This window comes from Physeter macrocephalus, chromosome 20, assembly GCF_002837175.3.
Source record: "Physeter macrocephalus isolate SW-GA chromosome 20, ASM283717v5, whole genome shotgun sequence".
NCBI lineage: Eukaryota > Metazoa > Chordata > Mammalia > Artiodactyla > Physeteridae > Physeter > Physeter macrocephalus.
In genome coordinates, this window is record NC_041233.1 from 90,397,112 (window position 1) to 90,418,240 (window position 21,129).

At 55.7% G+C, this 21,129-nt stretch overlaps 1 protein-coding gene across 7 annotated transcripts in view; it reads left to right on the top strand.

The window, feature by feature from the left end:
* FGFR1 (fibroblast growth factor receptor 1) overlaps positions 1–19,046 on the top strand; it is a 50,292-nt gene extending 31,246 nt beyond the window's left edge. The window contains exons 3-18 of one of the 7 annotated variants that reach the window (XM_007127454.4): positions 3,078–3,344; positions 4,706–4,795; positions 5,047–5,219; positions 6,838–6,961; positions 7,798–7,988; positions 9,855–9,999; positions 11,997–12,199; positions 13,152–13,297; positions 13,529–13,650; positions 14,091–14,201; positions 14,726–14,916; positions 15,578–15,700; positions 15,837–15,907; positions 16,183–16,320; positions 16,513–16,618; positions 16,733–19,046. In XM_007127454.4, coding sequence (XP_007127516.1) covers positions 3,078–3,344; positions 4,706–4,795; positions 5,047–5,219; positions 6,838–6,961; positions 7,798–7,988; positions 9,855–9,999; positions 11,997–12,199; positions 13,152–13,297; positions 13,529–13,650; positions 14,091–14,201; positions 14,726–14,916; positions 15,578–15,700; positions 15,837–15,907; positions 16,183–16,320; positions 16,513–16,618; positions 16,733–16,909 — 2,378 coding nt within the window. In that variant the 3' untranslated portion in view covers positions 16,910–19,046. The remainder of the gene's footprint in view (positions 1–3,077; positions 3,345–4,705; positions 4,796–5,046; positions 5,220–6,837; positions 6,962–7,797; positions 7,989–9,854; positions 10,000–11,996; positions 12,200–13,151; positions 13,298–13,528; positions 13,651–14,090; positions 14,202–14,725; positions 14,917–15,577; positions 15,701–15,836; positions 15,908–16,182; positions 16,321–16,512; positions 16,619–16,732) is intronic. The other 6 variants (XM_024131446.3, XM_007127450.3, XM_024131443.2 and 3 more) reach the window with 6 other exon arrangements.
* The last annotated feature ends 2,083 nt before the right edge of the window (positions 19,047–21,129 follow it).

A 21,129-nucleotide genomic window follows, 5' to 3' on the forward strand; every position in this document is an offset into this window, starting at 1 on the left:
AGCCTGCGCTCCGCAACGGGAGAGGCCACAACAGTGAGAGGCCCGCGTACCGCAAAAAAAAAAAAAAAAAAAGCGTTGAATGATACTCTCTAAATGGGTGAATTTATGTGAATAAATAATACTTTATGGTATGTGAATTACTATCTCAATAAAGTTGTTTGAAAAAGCAACAGTGCAACATGGTATGGAATTGAGTGTGCATCTTTGTGGTTCAGACGGTTACTGTTGTACAGAAAATGAGGGTAGAGACACTCGTGCCAGCAGAAGGCTTCCTGGGCGTCTTGGATGGTGCACTTTGAGTAGGTGGGTAGGAGGGCTCTAGAGAGATGCCTGACAGTCTTGAGCAGAAGTAAGTTTCGTTGTGGGGCAGAAGCAAGGCAGTTCGTGCAGGAGACATTCAGACTTGGAGCAAAACGTGGGGACGAGAAGGTCGCATGTGGAGGTGGGAACAGACTGTGAGAAGTGTTGAATGCCAAGCACGGGGTTAGAATACATCCTCTACACAGCACAGGATATTGATCAGGAGAAACAGGATATTGATCAGGAGAAACAGGATATTGATCAGGAGAATGAACGGGACTCGCTCACCAGGGCCTGGAACATCAGGGGGAGCTTTACCTCGAGCGGCAGGGACAAGAAAGCTGGCTCTTGAGGCTTGAATAGACCACGTACGAGAGTTTTGTTCGCACGTCCTGGTTGGAATGAACAGGAAGTTTTGGATCCAAGCTAGAGTCAGCCAGAGCTTGGTCCCAGCAGGACCAGTCTCCCTTTGCTGCTTTCTCCTGGGGAAACGCCCGTGTGCTCCTTGCTACCTTTTTGTTTCTGGGACCTGTCAAAATAGGCTGTGATGCCAGAGGCTAAGAATTTGAGTTTACCGGAGTTGACTGTTTGACCAACGGCTGGTACAGATCACGAGCTGCAAAATATTTAATCAGTGAGGTCACTGCAGGGAAATGAGATTTGATCCATAGGAGCGTCTTCTGTTCTCCTTAAGGGTCAAGTCTGAACGGCTTTTCTTCTACCTTCTTTTGGCAAAACCACAAACCATGAAAAATGGGAAGAATAACTTTCTTTTCAACACCCACGAAAGCTTACATTTAATGAGTTGTGTGGTCTGCTCACCTTTGTGGTGTTCCTCTTGACCTGACTCACAGAAATAAATGAGTGCGGGCCTAGTGGTTTTCAAACCCTTTTAAAGCAGCACTCCCTTTCTGATGACTCCATATTTACGACAGAGCCCTTGGGTCGAAGGGTGCCGGGGCCTGCAGCCTTGGCCTCTGAGCCTTACCCGAGGCCCCTCTGAGCAAAACTACTGTTAGTCCTTGGCTCCCAGGACACTCATTTCTTCATTGGTGAGGTTTCTAGAAGAAAGAGTTTTTTAAAATGAGCTGGTGAAGGGGAAGAGGGAGTTTGGAAGGGAAGATGATGAAGAGGCAGTGCATCATTGTTACGTTATTCAGCGTGCATTTATTGCCACCTGTCATGTGCCAGGGCCCTACTGGGTGCTGGGATTTGAAGGTAAATGTGACACGTCCCCACACTCACAACCCAGTCGAGAAAGGGGACTTTCTCCTTCAGTGTGACGAGTGAGAGGGGAGAGCACCCGACCCAGAGTGGCGTCAGAAAAGGCTTTGAGGGACCTCCCTGGTGGTCCAGTGGTTAAGACTCTGAGCTTCCAATGCAGGGGGTGCGGGTTCAATCCCTGGTCGGGGAACTAAGATCCCACGTGGCACCGTGGCCAAAACAACAAACAGACAAGCAAAAAAGAGAGGAAGGGAGGGTTTGAGGCAGTTTCCAGCCAGGCTGAGAACCGGAGGGTGTGTGGACAGAGCCAGGCAGAGGTGCAAGGCCCGTCAGGGCGGTAGGGCCAGGTGCCTTTCAGAGCCTCGCGCATCAGGGGCCTGCAGGGCAGAGGGCCCCCTGGCGTGCCTCTGATGATGAACCCATGGTGAGAAAGAAAGAAGGTTCCAAAAGGCAGCAGAAACTAGTCAGGTGGTAGATGGAGCTGCAGCAGGTGTGTTCTTCTGGTGGGCGAGGGACAGTTGGCAGAAGATGCCGAGAGCAGGCTTGCACGTCCCCAGAGGACCTCGGAGCTGCGTTTCCCCCTTGTTAGTGCAGGGGGGTCCGCCTGGGATGGTGGCCTCTTTCTGTGTCCGGCCTCAGGCCTTCTTGTTAGCGTGAGTGCGGTGTTGCTGGTGGAGAGGGATGGGTGTGCGGATGCCCAGACTCCGGGGAAGGAGAGGTGAGGGGGCGTAGATGTGTGTGCCCGTGTGTCGGGGGAGGGCAGGGGAGAGGAAGGTGGGGGGCTGGAGAGGGGGAGCCCTGTGGTGGGATGAGGAGAAAGGAGCTTTGTGTGCAATGGCTTTTGCTGCCAGAGCAAGTGTGGGTTTTGTGGCAGCTGCAGGCCTCCGTTCCTAATATAGTCAAAAGGTCCGAATCCTCTGGCCCAGCACCTGTTAGCTAGAGGCTCCCCTGAGCTGACCCTCCCTTGGGCTGTCTCTCCCACATAGGCACCCTGTGCATCAGACCCATTGCGGGGCTCAGACCCCCCCAGTGCTGAATCACTTGAACCCAGACACCCCCCCCATGACAAACTGCCCCCCACGTGGACGGGGGCTGCTGGGTTTGCGGCAGGGGGGCTTGTTCAACGGTTCCGAGGGAAAGGGGTAAGGCTGCCCCAGCCAGAAGCAAACGGGGTGTTCCCCTGGGAAGCGGCCACTCTTGGCAAAGAGCTGAGTGTGTGGGGAGGGGACACTCTGGACGCACAGGGGTCCTGGGAAGGGCCGGCTGCCCCCGTAGGGTGGAGAGAAACGAACCTTGAACCGCTTAATGCTGCTGCAGCTGCTTCCTAACTTTGCCTCTTTCTTCCTTTGCCCTCTGGAGGAGCGGGGTGGAGAAGCGATGGGGGTGCCCAGGTAGCCAGCCGTCTCCCGACTGACCCGTCTTCCCATTCCCACCTCCCCAGCTCCGTAGCCCCTGGGATGCTGCAGCTCAGTGCTGCTGGCATAATGCCCTTTGTCTTTCCCCCCTCCTCCCCGCCCCCCGCTTCCTCTTCCCGGCCCCTGTGGCGGCAGCAGCCCAGCCCTGGGGAGCCCCCGTGGAAGTGGAGTCCCTCCTGGTCCACCCCGGTGACCTGCTGCAGCTCCGCTGTCGGCTGCGGGACGATGTTCAGAGCATCAACTGGCTGCGGGACGGGGTGCAGCTGGTGGAAAGCAACCGCACCCGCATCACGGGGGAGGAGGTGGAGGTGCGGGATTCCGTGCCCGCCGACTCCGGCCTCTACGCCTGTGTGACCAGCAGCCCCTCGGGCAGCGATACCACCTACTTCTCCGTCAACGTCTCAGGTTGGTAGCAAAGCCCGCCCTCCCCCTCCCTCAGACCCCCTGCCCTCCAACCCTGTCTGCTGGTTTCGGGGGGAGGCAGGCCCTCTGCCCGGCTGTGATCTGCCCCTACTCTGCTGCAGAAACTGCTGCCCACTAACATCGCTCCCTGCCCGCCGCGTGGCTTAGCTCTCAGGGGTGACCCGTGGGGCCGGCCTCAGGCCAGAGAGCAGGGGCTTCCGGGACCTTCCTCGGAGGCGATTGCTGACACATCGGGGGCAGTGAGACACTGTGATTTCTCCACCACAGCTTGCCCAGTCCTCCGGGTGCTACGAGGGCCGAGGCAGCTTCCACCCTCTCACTCCCTGGCCATTTGGACTTGGTACTTGGCTTAGTAATGAGCACCCCCGAATACGTGGTGAGGTCCCCGGGTGATGGGGATAATCCAGGTGTGCCGCCGTATCCACGGCTTGACGTCCTCCGGCTTCCAGAGCTGTTAGGGCAGCCAGGGAACCCTAGGGCTCTGTGACTTTGGGGATCTGCCACTTGTAGGATGCGACTTGTACAAAACCTTAGGATTAAATAAGGTAGAGCTGAAATTGTCTTTATGCCTTTTGTGCGTCCCCGGGTGCGGGCCTGGCATCTCCTCCCCCGGGCGTCATCTAGAACCTGCCCCTAACTGAGGGACTTGCCTCCTTTTTTTCCCTCCAGACCCCCAAAAGCACTAGAAAGGACTGGAAAAAGATCTGGCATGAACCCTGATTGGTGACCACATGCTAAAAGGGGTGGATACTTGTTGGGGACAGGTGTTGGCAGCTGCGGACTGTGTTGTGGGCTCCCTGTCTGCTCTGGTTAAGAAGGGCAGCTCCCAGACCTCAGCAGATGCGTGCTAGGAAAAGTCCAACTCCACGTCGTTCAGCCCATGGCTTCGGAAATGGCTTCTGGCCGCAGTGCCTAGATCTGGGTTTCCAAAGGAGGACACAGGTTCCCTGGCTGCTAGTTCTGAGACCCAGCACATCCAGGCGATGCTGAGTTGAGTGAGCCTCTGAATGCAGGGTGGAGTTAAACTAAAGAGAGCCCACCTGCCTGCCATGGACCTGCCCAGTGTAAAGGCTTCTTCTGGGCAGAGGAGGGCAGGGCGTTGGGGTCGGTGGAGGAGGGCGACACGCATAGAGCATGCAGTTCTTAAATAAACCGGGTCTGTCCCTCCGAGGGACAGGTACTAAGGGAGGAGTGGGACCGGGGGACAGTATGGGGAGGGGTAGCCGCGGTCATCTATAACTGGACTGGCCTTTGTGTTCCTTGGGTGGCTGTTGATTGGATGGGAATCTCGCCAGCCCCTGTTCCCTTGGAGGGACGTCAGTACCCCCTTCTCCTTCCCGCAGATGCTCTCCCCTCCTCGGAGGACGATGATGACGATGATGACTCCTCTTCAGAGGAGAAAGAGACAGATAACACCAAACCAAACCGTATGCGTGAGACACTGTTTCCTACCTTACTGCCCTTTGGGCCTGGGTGTTGGGTTTGAACGGGAAGGGGGAGGCTCGGGTGATTGTCTGGAGAAGGGGAGGAGGGGGCATGTGGGGTCACAAGTGCTTGGCCCTGGGATCCCTCGGGGGTCCAGATCGGTGCAGGCGTCATCCACAGGTGGTGGGCGGGTGGGCGGAGGCCCTCGCTCCTGAGCCTGACCAGGCCCTGCCCGTCTCTCTCGGCTCTCCCCGGGCAGCCGTGGCTCCCTACTGGACGTCGCCAGAAAAGATGGAAAAGAAACTGCATGCAGTGCCAGCTGCCAAGACAGTGAAGTTCAAATGCCCTTCCAGTGGGACCCCTAACCCCACGCTGCGCTGGCTGAAAAATGGCAAAGAATTCAAGCCTGACCACAGGATCGGAGGCTACAAGGTACCTGTGTTTATACGAAAGTTAGAGTCAGGGGAGCAGGAGACGCTGCTTAGAAAATCCCCATTTATATGCTTTAATTGTGTTAAATAACGCTTTCTATCTATAAAATTAAAAATTTTTCAAATACAAAAAAGTGCATAGAAAGTTAAAACTTTTCAGTCTTTTTTTCTGTGTACACGTACGGTTTTTACTTGGATGATCACGTTGTCTGTGTAATTTCTTGTCAGTTGCTAACATTTATAACATGAGTCTTTTGCCATGTGTCTGAAAGATAATTTTTCATGGCTTTATAATATCCCGGTATTAAAATGTCCCATAATTTAATGAACTATTTTGCAACGCTAGTTATTTTCCAGTTTTTCACTGCTATAAATAATGTTGCGGTGAATATCTTTGTACTTAAGTCTATGTCAGCATTTTAAAATATTCTTCTTTAGGACAGATTGAGGGAAGTTACTAGATCAAGGTGTAAGCATTTTTTAAGCCCTTGATGCATGTTACCCCATTACTTTTTTTCCCCTGATAATTGGGTAATTGTATCCATTCATTCATGTATTCATTTATTACATGAACATTTCTTGAACACGTCTTTTCTGAAAACGTACTAGGCAACAGAGTTCAAAGTACAATGGGAAGACATAAAATTTTACTGTGATATTTGCTCTAATGGAGGATGATGTAATCAGTTGGGGTGCGATTTTATTTTTTATTTTATTGTGGTAACAGTTACTTGCTTAAAGAGAAAATGAATTTTCCCTCCCATAGCAGAGTATGAGAATGACAAGCTCACTCTACCTTTGCCAACAAGTTTGATAGATGAGAGTATTGCATTGTTCTCCGTGGGCTCTTTTGCTTAGTAACGAACTTAGAATTTTCATGTGTTCATAAGCGATTTCCATTTCCTGTTGTGGGAATTGTTTATTCGTGTCCTTTGCCCGTTTACAATTCCAGGAAGAACATCTTCATCTAATGCCTCCTTTAAAGTCTCTGATCATCCTTATCGTTCCTATTTCTCTTCCATTTCACTTAGCTGCTCTTTTCTCATTATTCTTGTATAAGAAAAGCAAAGGAGATCAGGAAAAATATGGAAACTGTTTAAATTAATTCACCCAACACATGCTGTAGGCAAGGCTCTGTGCTCTGAGTCTCATGAGGCAGTATCCTGCCCATACAGAATTCTGTCTAATAAGATGGCAGATGTCCGTGGGCACTGCACCTGCGAGGTACAGAGGGACGGAGAGAACAGGTTTGACCGGAGATGGGGCTGGAGGAGATCGACTTTGAAATGAGATGTCAAGGGCGGACAGGGCTGGACTCTTAGCGGGGAGCTGTTCTGGCACAAGAACAGGGTGGACAGGGGTGCAGGGTTGGGGACGTTCCCAGTATATTTGGGAGGGTGCAGAAGGCACATTTGTCCAGATCACGATGGCCCTGGCCTTTGTGGAGAGACTTTCTGAGTCCTCACACCCGTCTGCCTGATGCCTTCTTGCAGAGTATAAATGGGCTGGGGTCACTGTGCAGCCGGGCTGTGTCGTCCTCCGTGCTCTGATTGGAGGGGCACCAGTACCGCCTCTTCCTCCAGACCCGCAGTAGAACCCTTTGGCGTGTTTCCGCTCAGGTCCGTTATGCCACCTGGAGCATCATAATGGACTCCGTGGTGCCTTCTGATAAGGGCAACTACACCTGCGTCGTGGAGAACGAGTACGGCAGCATCAACCACACGTACCAGCTTGATGTCGTGGGTAAGAAGGCGACAGGAGTAGGAGCTTAGAGGAAAGAGCAGGGACGCTGAGAAAACAGCCTGGAGCCAGGTTTACTTAGGGATGGAGTCGGGATGGTGTGGCATTTATTAGCTCTGTCACCTGCCTCTTTCCTTACCTGTAAATAGAAGTGGGAGGGTCAGCCATAACACAGACTCATTGTAAAGTGACAGGTGCTGTTGATAGCCTCTCCTGCAGGAGGTGACTGGGTAGCGGTGGTAAATTTAGCTTAATAGTAGCTATCGCTCCTTGGATGCCAGCGGTCTGCTGGGGGCAGTAACTACACCACTGGCAATTCTCCTGGCACCCCTGCAAGAGAGGCGCTGTTGTTCCCACTGTGCGGAAGAGCAGACTGAGCGGCTCAGAGAGGACAGGCCCCTGGTGAATGCAGACTCCGGGCATTGCACGAGACACTAGGAAGAATGTCACGCCACTGGGTGCTGTGACTGCAGCCTCTTCCTTCTAGAGGTTCGGGGTCTCATTCTCTAGCAACCTTAAGGTAAAGAGTTTCACAGCCAGCATCCTGCTTCGGCTTTGAGGCTATGGTCTTGTAAAAAGAAGCTTCCGGTCCAGGAGGTCTGGGGTAGGGTCTGAGGTTCGATGTTTCTCACAAGCTGGTGATGCTGTGCTGCTGCCCTTAGACCACACTTTGAACAGCAGGCGTCTCAGTGACTGTGATTTTAGCTGAGGACGGGTAGGCTGGGCCGAGGTCCGGGAGTGCTTCTCTTTGGTGGCCTTTGGGATGCCCTCTGGCAGCATCTCAGCCAGGAGCAGCCGTGGCAGAGCCTGACGAGCCTCTCCCCTCCCTTCCTCCACAGAGCGGTCCCCTCACCGGCCCATCCTGCAGGCAGGGTTGCCAGCCAACAAGACAGTGGCCCTGGGCAGCAATGTGGAGTTCATGTGTAAGGTGTACAGTGACCCGCAGCCCCACATCCAGTGGCTAAAGCACATCGAGGTGAATGGGAGTAAGATTGGTCCGGACAACCTGCCTTATGTCCAGATCTTGAAGGTAATCCCTGGCCCCAGTCTCCGTGGGCTGGGCTGGGCTCTGAGAAGGAGGCCTGTATCTCCCGGGGCCCAGGTTGCTGTGGTCAGGCTCGGTGCCCTCGATGGGGCCCCATCCCTTCTCTTTGGATACAGGCTCCATCTTAAATGGGGACCCAGCCACATTCCGCAGGACCAGTGGCAGGTCACGGGTGGAGGCGTGAGGGGCACAGAGGGCTGGGGGTGGGCATTGCTGGTTTCTAAAGAGCATCCACAGTGACTGTGCCCAAGCTTTCGGGTCAGCTACTCCAGGAAGGCGTTGGCATTCCTGCTTTTCCATTGCCCATGACCACAGCCTTTCTAGGCAGCATCTCCCAGTCTCTGCCCTGGTTCCCAAGTCACGTTCTTTCTGGCACGTGGGCTGAATGACAGGCACGGCTTAGGTAGGGTTGGAAGAGCAAAGGCCACAGGTCAGTCCTCAGCGGTTTCAGGAGTAATTGGCATTTTCTTCCTTTTTCCTCCCACTCCCAGACTTTGATTGTCCCTGAATGCTCCATTAATCCAGGGAAGCTAATTGCGTAATTCTCCAGTGGATCTTGCAACAGGAAGTCACCAGAAGCTGGGAAAGTGGTTTCCCTCCTGGTCCCAGCATTAGACCTCATCCTCCCTGGCTTGGCCGTCCCAGAGATTTACTGGCCACCCCGCTCTTCACCTCGGGTGCTGAAACTGCCACGTAGGAAGCAGGGCCGTGGCCTCGGCCTTGGCCTTGGCCGCTCTCTCCATCCGCAGTCCCCGCCCTCGTCCTGGAGGAGGGGGTTTCACACAAACAGAACGTTTGCTTGGGGGCAGTGATTTTTTTTCTTTAGTTTATTTTTCGGTCAACTGCTCTGGACTTTCAAAGTCCACTTGTTTTGTCCTAACAAGGGAAAGATGGCAAGTCTCACTTCAGCCGCCCTTGGAGCCCCTGGGCCCGCATGGGAGCAAAATGCAGCCACATCTCAGTGCTGGCCCAACTGATGGCGTGTCGTTGGTCTGTTCCAGCATTCGGGGATAAATAGCTCGGATGCGGAGGTGCTGAGCCTGTTCAATGTGACAGAGGCCCAGAGCGGGGAGTATGTGTGTAAGGTTTCCAATTATATTGGTGAAGCTTACCAGTCTGCGTGGCTCACAGTCACCAGACCTGTGGCAAAAGGTAACGGGGAGCTGGAGGGACCCCTGTGCTGGGAGTTCGATTGAGGCCCCGAGCTGCTGGGGCAGGTGGGGAGGCCAGCGCCCCACTCCCCCTGTTACCCTGCTGTGTTTCTAGTGCCCGGAGCCATGGAAAAATACCCGGCCTTGGGAGGCTGGTTTGGTTTGGTTCTGTGTTGGTGTCGCCCCCTCTGTGCCTTGTGTGTGTTCCTTGGCTGCGTGTGGGGTGCGTCCCGGCTGGTCATGCAGACGGAGGGTCTGAGTGATGGAGAGAAGAGAGGACCAGCGTCCGCGGGCATGTGTGCGTGTGTGGCTGCCGCCCTCTCCATCCCTCCTGTGTGCGCCCTCTAGAAACCAAACAGCCCCCCACGCCCCGGGCCCCATTTCTCCATGCGCTCGCCGCCGCATGCCGGGCCGGGCCGGGGCTGCCAGCGTCTGGTGACGGGTGTAACCAGCCATTTGTGTCGTCTCAGGTCTGCCGAGTTCCTCCTCAGGGCCCCACTCTCTCCTTCTAACAGGTCTCGCGCTGCCTGGTGGTTTTTGTTTGTTCCTTGTTGCAAAGGAGACGCTGGGGAGCATTTCTTCCTCTGGTTTTTGTTTTTTTGGTTTTTTTCCCTTTTCTTCTTCCTCCCTCCCTTCTTCTGTGCCTCTGAGAGGTCTCAGGTCCCGGGCTTGTCCATGTTGCTTCCGTTGTCTCTTCTAGACGGCCGGAGTTAATACCACCGACAAAGAGATGGAGGTGCTGCACTTAAGGAATGTCTCCTTTGAGGACGCGGGGGAGTATACATGCTTGGCGGGTAACTCTATCGGACTCTCCCATCACTCTGCATGGTTGACCGTTCTGGAAGGTATACACTGTACTTCTCCTCTCGATGTCCTGCCCTCGCCATGGGCACGGGGGGAGCATGCATCGCGGGGCTGGGGGAGACACAGAGCCGGGCTCCGAGGGCCGGCAGGTGGCTCTAGCAATTTGTCCGGCTCTGCAGGTCGAATCCTCTCGGTTCACACAGGTGCTTTCCTCGTGATGCGGGAACGCGGAGGTGTCCCACCTGTGTGGCCTGCCTCTGGCTCTCCCCTGGGCCAGCGTGATGCATGCGTGGGATCTGGATTTAACCTGCAGCTGGGCTCTCCTCCAGGGCAGGCTCCTTCCCTCCTTGGGTCCGGCGGCCTTCCTTTATCGCCAGCACCCCCCAAAGGTCTCAGAAAGGCCCGCTCCTCCTGTAACTGAACGTAGGTGCCCTGGAACGAGGGGCTTGCTCTTGGCAAGGATCATGCTCTCCTTCCTCCCATGCTGCCACCTCGGAGTGAGCGAGGCTCCACCCAGACCCAGACAGTGGACTGGAGCTGCCCTGAGCGAGTCCTTTCCCAGGCAGCACAGGGGGCCTGATGGTGCCCATTTATCCTCCTTGGCTCCCGACGTCTCCTGTCTCCAGAGGGGAGGTGTGTGCACTGGTCCGGGAAGGCAGGAGCCTGCAGCCTGCTCGGGGTGGTGGGCTGGCGCCTCTGCAGGGCCTGCACGTGGGCTGTGCGCTGGGCTGCTCTGGTTCCTGCAGACTCTGTCCTCTTCTCTTCTCTCTCCCTCTCTCCTCCTCTGATAACACCCCCGCTGGAGGGAGAGAAGCGTTCTGGTTTTCTCCTCGTCACTGTCTTTGTCCCGTGTGTGCTCCCAGTTGGTTGTCTCTGTTTCTCGACGCTGGGGAAGGAGAAAAACAGAACCGCTTCTCCTTGTTATCAGCACTGCCATTCCCCTCGTCAGGCCTCGGGAGGTTCCCTTTGGGTTCATTTGGGGTCATGCCTGGGGCCTCCCGGGGGAGGTCTTCGGGGTGCTGGCCCCTGTGGCTGGCGGGGGTCTTTAAAAGGGGAGGGGTGGGAGGAGAGCTCTGGGGGGAGAGGGGCCCTCCCCTCGTGGGGAATGTGTGTTCTGTGAAGTGGTGCTGGTTGGACCCCTCCCAGCCTCCGCGTGGGAGGGAAAGGGGGCTTAAACTGCACGGGCTTCTGTGGGGATGGGAAGGGCGAGATTCTAAATGGAGAAGAGAATAAAACAACCCCCCTCCATGTCCTTCTTCAGCTTTAGGAGTTAGACCTGTGAGTAGAAGTCTTAAGAGAAGTTTACATTTTTCCATCTTTAGCAGTCCAGACATATTTGGAAATTAAGTTAGTTTTGCCTGTGGTTTGGCGGGGTGTGGATATTTACACGTCTGACCTGACACAGATGACGTAGGTGAAGCTGAGAAACGAAGTCAGGATACACACTGGTTTTCTTCCTTCCTCCCCTCCCCTTCATTGTCCTCATGCTATGAGTGCCACCAGATGCCAGGCGCTGTGGCCTACAGACATGGATGAGGTGCCCTCGGAGCCCTCAGGGTACTTGTGGGCTGGCAGTGATGAAAGATCGATGGACAGTTCACCTGTCCCCTGGGATGGGGGGACACAGTGCTCAGGCGCTGCAGAGAAGGGCCGAGTTTTCGTGGGGACCCCGAGGAAGGCATCTTAGCACAAGTGAGTTCTCAGCCATCTCTTGCAGGGCACCAGGTACCCTTCCGGCCCAGCCGTCCTGCTGAGCAAGGAGGGCTCCTGAGTTCATGAGGATGGGCTTCGGGTAGCAAGATATAGCCCATCCGTCATGGGATACGAGTCAGGATCAGGAAGCCTCAGAGATCACAGAACGTCTGATGTGTGCTCAGTGCCAGAACCCCAATCCTAGCTGGGACCTGGCTTGGTTCTTCTCTGCCCTGAAGATTCCCAGAGGAAAGGAGATGGGTGTTGTTGAGTTTCTTATGGAGCTGGGACCCTAGTGGACGGGCCCCGCCCCGAGCCCGCTAACACCCTGTTCGCACCGACCCAGCCCTGGAAGAGAGACCGGCGGTGATGACCTCGCCCCTGTACCTGGAGATCATCATCTATTGCACGGGGGCCTTCCTCATCTCCTGCATGGTGGGGTCTGTCATCATCTATAAGATGAAGAGCGGCACCAAGAAGAGTGACTTCCACAGCCAGATGGCCGTGCACAAGCTGGCCAAGAGCATTCCTCTGCGCAGACAGGTAACAGAAAGTAGATGGGGGGTTTGCACGCTCTGCCTCGTCCGGTGCATCGTCCCTGTGCCTCGGGGCCTTCCCCGGGACCCTCTGATGCCCTGTCCTCGCCGTGGTGCCCAGCCAGCTGCTTCGGACTTTGGTTTCTGGCTTCTGGGCCAGGGCGGGGGAAAGTGCTCCGAGTCAGGCTCCAGGCTGTTCTGGTCCGTGAGCCCATCTTACCCCAGCCACGGTGACCTGCTCACCCGGCATGTGGATTGGAAGACGGTTCTAGCTGGGCTGGGTGCACAGCTGGTACTGCGAGTTTGAACTGCCCCCCAGGGCCCATTAGAGGTGCAAAGGTGGGGAGTCCCCTGGCGGTCCAGTGCTTAGGACTCCACGCTTTCACTGCCAAGGGCTCGGGTTTGATCCCGGGTCGGGCAACTAAGATCCCACAAGCCACGAGGCGTGGCCAAGAAAATAAAAAAAGTGAGGAGAATAGAGGTGCAAAGGTACAGGGTGGGGGAGAGGACCCAACTTGGGTCCCAAGATGCCCTCCCTCTCCTGTGCACCCCTCATCCCAGAAATGGAACGGAGGGTGAAGGTGTGTGAAAGGAGGCCACCTTCGCTAAGAGCCGGGCTAATTCTGGAAGGAGCTTTGGGAGTCAGGAATCCCTAATCCGGGGCAGGGTTTTCACAAAGAATGGGGACAAGAATAGAGTTGCTACTGCCATGGTAAAGAGACACAATGTCAGTCTGGAACGCTCATGTGAAAGGTGAGTAAACCGAAGCCCAGAAAGGCTAGTGGGGAAAATAAGCCAGTTTTAGAACCTAGGTCTTCCGAGCCCCGGCGGCCTTTCTGCCACTCTGTGCCGGGGAGGGAGCATCAGATGACAGGTGCACACCTCTGCCGTTGGCGAGAAGCCCTAACTGGGGACGAGAGGAATCCCCGTCCCCGCTGGAAGGGTGACCCCACGCTTCCCCGTAGGTGTCGGCCGACTCCAGCGCATCCATGAACTCTGGGGTCCTGCTGGTTCGGCCCTCGCGTCTCTCCTCCAGCGGGACCCCCATGCTGGCTGGGGTCTCTGAATACGAGCTTCCCGAAGACCCTCGCTGGGAGCTGCCTCGGGACAGGTGACCCTCTCCGCTTTCTGGGGAACCCCCGCTTGTTATTCTAACGCTGGCCGTTGTGTGTGCTCCAACCTTCGAGGGAGCGACGGTGCACCAGGTGCATCAGAAATGATGATTTCTACCTTCTGCTCTCGGTCGGGGGAACTATGTGGAGGCGGGGAGGGATGGGGCGTCCTGTCAGGTTTGAACTTTACCACCCCCAGCTTATACCGCCACCCCCTGTTTCCCCGAAAGACTGGTTTTAGGCAAACCGCTGGGAGAGGGCTGCTTTGGGCAGGTGGTGTTGGCGGAGGCCATTGGGCTGGACAAGGACAAACCCAACCGGGTGACCAAAGTGGCTGTGAAGATGCTGAAGTGTAAGTGATGCTTGTGTCCCTGCAAAAACAATCCCTTCCCTTTGCATGCAAACTGTGGGCCTCGGGCCATTGCCCACACCTGCTACGTGGCCTGCTTAGGGGTGTCCGGGAGCGGGGGGCGCTCTGCACCCCAAGATCACTGTGATCTCACTTTGTTGCTTGGCATCCACCTGGGTTGTCATCAGGCGTTTATTCTAGATCTCGTTGCCAGCTGATCTTCCTGACGTAGCCTCTGCCCTGCTCATTACCGCTTATGGCAACACCGGCTCCCGTAAGAGGGATGGGAGGATACATTTGGATGTGAAAAAGGGAGAGAAGCAAGTCCCAGAGAAAAGGGACCCCTGGGGTCTCACTTCATCCCCCTCCCTTAGTTTTTCTCCTGTCGGCCTCCCTTCCAAAGCAAACGAGTCTTAATCCCCTTCTCTGGCTTGTCCATAAAGCGGATGCAACAGAGAAAGACCTGTCAGACCTGATCTCCGAAATGGAGATGATGAAGATGATTGGAAAGCACAAGAACATCATCAACCTGCTGGGGGCCTGCACGCAGGACGGTAGGCGCCGGGCCTGCAGGCTTCCCACCTGTGTCGGGGAGGGGCTCAGGCGGGGACCCCGGGCTTCCTGCTGCCTGTCTGTCAGGGAGCAGATAACTAACTAGCTGGGGTGTCGGCGACCTGGCCGGCATCTCTCAGCCACGCTTCGGGAAGTGGGTTGGGAGGAGAGTTTGGTTTAGCAGTCGTTGGAATGTGTTTCTCAGGGTCTGGGCTGGTGCCCATTGGGGTTCCTACGGGTAGCGGGATTCACACACACTGTGTGGACGGGAACAGCTGAGTTACTGTGGTCTAGGTTAGGGCTCTTGCCCCCGGCGTTGCTTGGCAACTTCCTGGACTGCGCAGGGAAGAACGATTTTGCTGGGTTTCTTTGGGGAGTTGGAATGAATGTGTGGGGTTCCCTAAAAGGGGAGGTTAGGCTTGGGGAACAGGTTCACGGTGCCCTCGGGGGCGGAGTTCCTGGGGTGAAGCTAGGCCCGTGTGCCTGCGTGGTGGCCCTGACGGCCTCTCGGTCCTCGTGTCCCCAGGCCCCCTGTACGTCATCGTGGAGTACGCCTCCAAGGGCAACCTCCGAGAGTACCTGCAGGCCCGGAGGCCGCCGGGGCTGGAATACTGCTACAACCCCAGCCGTCATCCCGAGGAGCTGCTGTCCTCCAAGGACCTGGTATCCTGCGCCTATCAGGTGGCCCGAGGCATGGAGTATCTCGCCTCCAAGAAGGTGTGGCTCCTGAAGGCTCCCCTGGCTGGAGTGGGGGACGTGCGGGCCGCTCTTAGGGGACGTCAGAGTCAGGAGAGCCAGTGCGGCCTTGTGGCCTTGGGGTCAGCGTGGATTAGCTTCCAGTCCCGGCACTGGCACTGTCTGTGCAGCCTCAGGCAGCCGCCTCCTTAGGTTTCCTCAAATGCGAAGTCAGAATGATACTGCCTGCATTGTAGAACGGCTACGGGGAGAAAATGAGGTCCTGTGAGAGACTTAAGTACGGCTTTCGGTGCTCAGTAAATGCTGCTTTGTTCGAACCCAGCCTGGTGTGGATGTGTTTCGCCCAGGGAGACAGGGCGTGAGAGCTCGTACACGCTGGACAGAAGCGAGAGGTTCCTCTTGCTGGGTGCAAATCCAAAGCTAAGAGCTGGGAGGGGCAGGAAAAGGGGTCGATATGGAGGGTTTGCTGGAGTGATCGAGGGGCCTGGAGCTGGGCGTGTTTGGACGGCTGGCTCTGACGTGCAGGCGAGGGCCATCGTAGCAGGCAGCTGGACCGTTCGGGGAGGTCGAGTGGTGAGGTGGGCGAAGGCCTGCGAGGGGAGCGGGCCCACAGACGGCTGCAGACGCTGCCCTGCGCCCCGCCCCCCTCGCTCCCATCTCTCTTCCCTTCCTGGCTCCGCAGTGCATACACCGAGACCTGGCCGCCAGGAACGTGCTGGTGACGGAGGACAACGTGATGAAGATCGCAGACTTTGGCCTCGCTCGTGACATCCACCACATCGACTACTATAAAAAGACGACCAACGTAAGTGCTGGCGCCGCCCTCGGCGCCCGTCCTCTGCCCGGGGCTCCACTCCACTGTGGTGGGGTGAGCCGAGTCCAGTCCTGCGTGTGCCCCCGCCTGCCCCGGGCCACCGCCAGTGTCCCCGTGCTGCTTGCAGGGCCGACTGCCTGTCAAGTGGATGGCACCCGAGGCCTTGTTTGACCGGATCTACACCCACCAGAGCGACGTGTGAGTCCGAAATAAGCAGTTGCCAGGGATGCCCGGGAGAGAGTTTCCTGGGCGGTAGAGTCTGGCATTCCACCTCTGAGAGAAAAAAACATTGTATGTGCCCCTTCGCTCTGTTCCCGGAGGCCATGGTCCCCTGGGGGTCCCCTGGGGTTAGGGACTTGTGTTGGGGGCCGGGGCCGGGCGCGGGTTCAGGGTGCGTGCCTGCCGTGCTGGGGAGGGAGGGCGGCAAGGACTGCAGGGTGGCCTAGCTCTGTGCCTGGAACGCTCCTCCACAGGTGGTCTTTTGGGGTGCTTCTGTGGGAAATCTTCACTCTGGGCGGCTCCCCGTACCCTGGCGTCCCCGTGGAGGAGCTTTTCAAGCTGCTGAAGGAGGGTCATCGTATGGACAAGCCCAGTAACTGCACCAATGAGCTGTAAGCGGGAGAAGATGCCTGGGGTCCAGGCCTGGGCCCTGGGGGAGGGCTGGGCTGGGCAGGTAGAGGGAAGAAGGGGTGCTTAGTCAGACACCGCAGCCCTCCCCGGGCACTCCTCCCATGGCCCCCCCAGCCCTGAGCCTTGTTATCAGTTCTGGTCCTCTCTCCCCTGCCCTCACCGGCCTGCCTCAGGTACATGATGATGCGAGACTGCTGGCACGCGGTACCCTCTCAAAGACCTACCTTCAAGCAGCTGGTGGAAGACCTGGACCGCATTGTGGCCTTGACCTCCAACCAGGTGAGGCTGCCCTTCCCAGACCGTCAGGCCCCGCCGGCCCGGTTGTCTCTGAATTCCGCCTGCCGCTGCCGGGGGGAGAGTGCGGGTCCAGCGTCCTTCTGTCCCCTCCCACAGGAGTACCTGGACCTATCAATGCCGCTGGACCAGTACTCCCCCAGCTTCCCCGACACCCGCAGCTCCACCTGCTCCTCTGGGGAGGATTCCGTCTTCTCTCACGAGCCCTTGCCCGAGGAGCCCTGTCTGCCCCGACACCCGGCCCAGCTGGCCAATGGCGGACTCAAACGGCGCTGACTAGCACCCCGCACCCCTCCCCGGACTCCGTCCTCAACTACGGCCCCGCCCCCGCCCCCGCTGGACTCACCGCCTCCTTTCTGCCCTTCCTGCTGCCCGGAGCCAGCTGTCGCCCCCGAGCTCCCCTCTCCTCCTCCTCTCAGCCTGCCGCTGAGACAGATGAGCGGGGAGGCGGAGCCTTGTTGATGGCCACTTGGTTCCGTCCCAGATGTTGGACCGAGACCCCTCCCAGCCGCCTGGCACCGCCTGGAGGGTCAGGCAGCACGCGAGGGAGAGCCGACCGAGCTTTGCTGCGTTGGTTTTGTCTGCTCCACGCAGCCTGTGTTTCCGTGGCAGGTGCCTGGTCCTCGGGCTACAGCAGGAGTGAGGGGGGTGGGGGGGTCAGCACTCGGGCCTCCGTGGAAGGCGACCTCTGCTCCAGATGGATGGTGCCAGTGGCTTATTAATTCCGATACTAATTTGCTTTGCTGACCAAATACCTGGTACCAGAGGATGGGGACGCAAAGGCTGGGAGCAGTGTCGTGGCCCCGGGGCCCAGCCCCAAAGCAGGGGCTTTGTACATAGCTATGAAGAAAACACAAAGTGTATAAATCTGAGTATATATTTACATGTCTTTTTAAAAGGGTCGTTACCAGAGATTTACCCATTGGGTAAGATGCTCCTGGTGACTGGGAGGCATCAGTTGCTATATGTTAAAAACAAAGAAAAAAGAAAAAAAAAAAAAGGAAAATGTTTTTAAAAAGGTCATATATTTTTTGCTACTTTTGCTGTTTTATTTTTTTAAATTATGTTCTAAACCTATTTTCAGTTTAGGTCCCTCAATAAAAATTGCTGCTGCTTCATTTTTATACGGGCTGTGTGACACGGGAGAGAATGTCAGCTGCAGAGGAGCAAGGCTGACGACGGGCTCTGGGGCTGTCTGTCCGGAGGGCACTGCGTGCTCTCTGTGGGCCCCACTCCCAACCGGCTCTTCCCCTCAGGTCCCGCACTGAGGCCGGACAAGCCTCCTAGCTCTGCGATGCTTTGGGAAAGGCAGAGAAAGAAGACGGCTGCGTGATGGGCAGGGAGCAGAGAAGCTGGGCCTGGGGCCAGGCCCTGTGGCCCTCTCTACCACGGACCGTTTCCTCGGGGGTGAGGGTGAGGCCAGGTGGGGTCTGAGGGTCAGACAGGGAGCTGGGGGCCGACCTCAGAAGAGCCAGCGAGTAGGCTAAGCATGATTCAGCGAGGGCCTGCAGGCACTCAGGCCCAGATGCGCGGCTGCCCCTCTGTGTGGGTGTGGGTTTGCCCGTGCTTCTGTGTGAGGGAGGACTTGTCCCCTAAGACGAGCTTTTACCTTCAGGCCCCTTGCTTCATGTTTCTTGTCTCCCAGGCTATTCTGTGTCCGCGATTCCCCCTCCCCGCTGCCCACTCCACGCTTCCTGAATTCGTGTGATCGGACTGCGTGTGTTGGGACTATTGCACATCTTGGCTTCCTATGGTTCTTCCTATACAAACTCCACCCCAGCCCTCAGGAAAGGGAGAACATTGAACGTTTGTGCTTTGGCTGCTTGGAGATTTTCTTCCTCCACCATCTGCTGGCTAGTACTGCCCTCACCAAGTAGGTCCTGGCTCCTTGGAACCTCAGTGCCCAGCCTACTGGTACGCGGCTTCTACCCCCAAATCTTGCTCTTTGCTGGATTCCTTCTGAGTGCAAAAGGAAGTCCAGTATGCTTTCATTCCTGTCGGGAGAATGGGCTTGCTCCTGAAGTTTCCTTTCTGAGCTGTTTCTTGGCAGCCGCAGTGCTGGCCACTGTTGTAAAGTTCTCTCTTCTCCTGGGTTTCCTCTGTGAATGAATATGCACCCGTCAACATATCGTGATTTGTATAGTTTATGTTGAAGGAAGGCATACGTTGGCAGAGCCGGGAAATGAATTTTAGCACTTAAAACCATTTGCCTGACACCTTCTAGTGGGGCCTTTCCTGGTAAACCCGTGAGGATTTCTGCCCACGGCTGTGTGGATGGATGGACGATCTTTTACAAAGGGCTTTCTGTACCTTCGGGAGAGGTGCTGGGAGATAGAAGGCACTGTTATTGTAACGGTGATGTCCTCGCTGTTACTACTGAAATCCCCCGTGAATTTCCCGAGAGACTGAGCTGACTGGCAAATAAAAAGATAGTGAAATTGACCTGAGAGAAAATGAAATGGCCATTTTACTTAGATGACCAGATTGGGTCTCCCGAGGAAAGAAATCCAGCTTATCTAATGAAGATGTCGTGCTGTCAAAGCACTGAGTGTCTGGTTTCCTGAGGGTTAAAAGATTAGGGCCTGGGATGACCGCAGCATCGATCGATACTGCCTTCCCGCCCTTTCTAATTGCCACAGGCTGGGGAGCATCCGTCCCCGGGCACTGCTCATGTACGGTATTGATCTCAGGTAAGTAAGATCGAACCTCAGCTGGAAAGAATCTGTCTCAATGACAACGGAGTCACTGTGTTGATCAGCCGCCAGTGGGGGGAGCCAGCAAAGCCAGAATCAAAGCTTAAGTAACGTGCCACTCAGCTTTCACGTTCCGTCAGTCTGACCTTACCTACAGCTGTGCGCTGGTGGTGACCGGGAAATCTTTAGTCTAGGTTTTAACGTTATCGAGCATTTATTCGATATCACCAGTGTGACCTGTAATGATCGAAATACAGGATTAGACATGGCACAGTGCAGGTCCACACATGTCAGATGCCACCAACACCCTTCTTCTGGAGCAGAATTCTGAGTGTGTGAGACAGGGGCCAAGTCTGACATCACCACTGGGGTTGGGCTTTAGAAAATGCCTAAAGTTATACTCAGATTATTAGCAGCCGGTACAGCCGCGGCATCTGCATCTGTGTGGAAGAGTAGCGAGCAGGGGAAGGAGACAGGCTGCCATTCCCTCAGCTGCTGAGAGCCAGATCGGCAGGAACCCTGGTGTTCAGAAACACTCCGCTGGGGCAAGTTCTCTCTAGGTTGGCACTTAACAGTATTTATGGCCATTTACACGGTACTGCCTCCCAGATGCCTGTGTTGGTGCATGGAACTGATACAGTTGCTGCACGCGCCAATTAGAGGTTTAAGTGTCTCTCGTTCCTCCAGGAGGCCTAGGGTCTGTTAAGTATGGTGTCTTGAGCTGATCGTGTACATCTCTTCCCAACTCTGCATTGTTCGGGGACCTCCTGTTGGTAGCTTGAAAATCAGCCTTGTGGGAGTACTTACATCACCGGAATCTGCGAAGGCTACAGATCTAGGGCTCCCCCTGCAACCACGGCCCCTGCCAGAGTTGGCTGTTAATCTTTACCAGAACACCGCTAGCTCGGTTTCAGCAGGGGGCTGCCTCTAACAATCATGGGACCCACCAGCCAAGTGCTCTCGATGATGAAACAAAGCAACAACCTTGACCTCTCTGAGGACGATCGGAAGAAGGGGAGGAGAGGTGTGTCAAGTGTCTTAGATGCCTATTTATGAAGCAAAAGTGTGGGTGAAGTCCAACTGAGGTCCAAAGTGACCGGGAGCCCCTTGAGCTAACCAGTCCTACTCTGCTCACGGGGAAAGCCGGGAAGAGTCGTAGAGCAGCCCGGCCGCACCTGTGAGGCATCCAGCTGAAACAGGGTTGAGCAAGTGCACTAGCTCATCCCTTTCTCACGTGTAACACCTGAAATGTGAACTAATTAAACAACCATCACTTGAAAAACGGGAAAATTTATTGTGAATCACCTTGCGAGGCCAATGCTGAGGTGCCTGGAAAGCCGCACGGTCGCGATCCGTCATCGTCGAGGCACTGGCGCTCCTCGGCAGGACATGGTGAGGCGGAGAGGAGGTTTAGGAAGCGTTTTAAAGTGCATTTCCTTGCTGCGAAATGCTGATGACATTCCTCATTTAGATGATCCCGGGTGGGGAGATTTGAGTTTTCCTTGGTTCCACTGACTCCCATCTAACTGCTTTCAATTTCACAGCAAGTAAAGGAATCCAATTTCATCACCCACAGCTGAAATACCTCTCCCCTTCTAAGGGAAGAAGGCTGGTGGTCAGCTGCAGGGCGACCTATTTATTATGTTAAGTTTTTTCAGTATGGACAGCACTGAAGACACCCAACGTAAATATCTGAACATAATACTTGTTACTGGGTAGCCGTAGGGATTATATCAGACTCTAACAACCCCTGTGACTAACAGATAGTCTTGTTTGTGAAAGACAAACAGACCAGAAAAACAC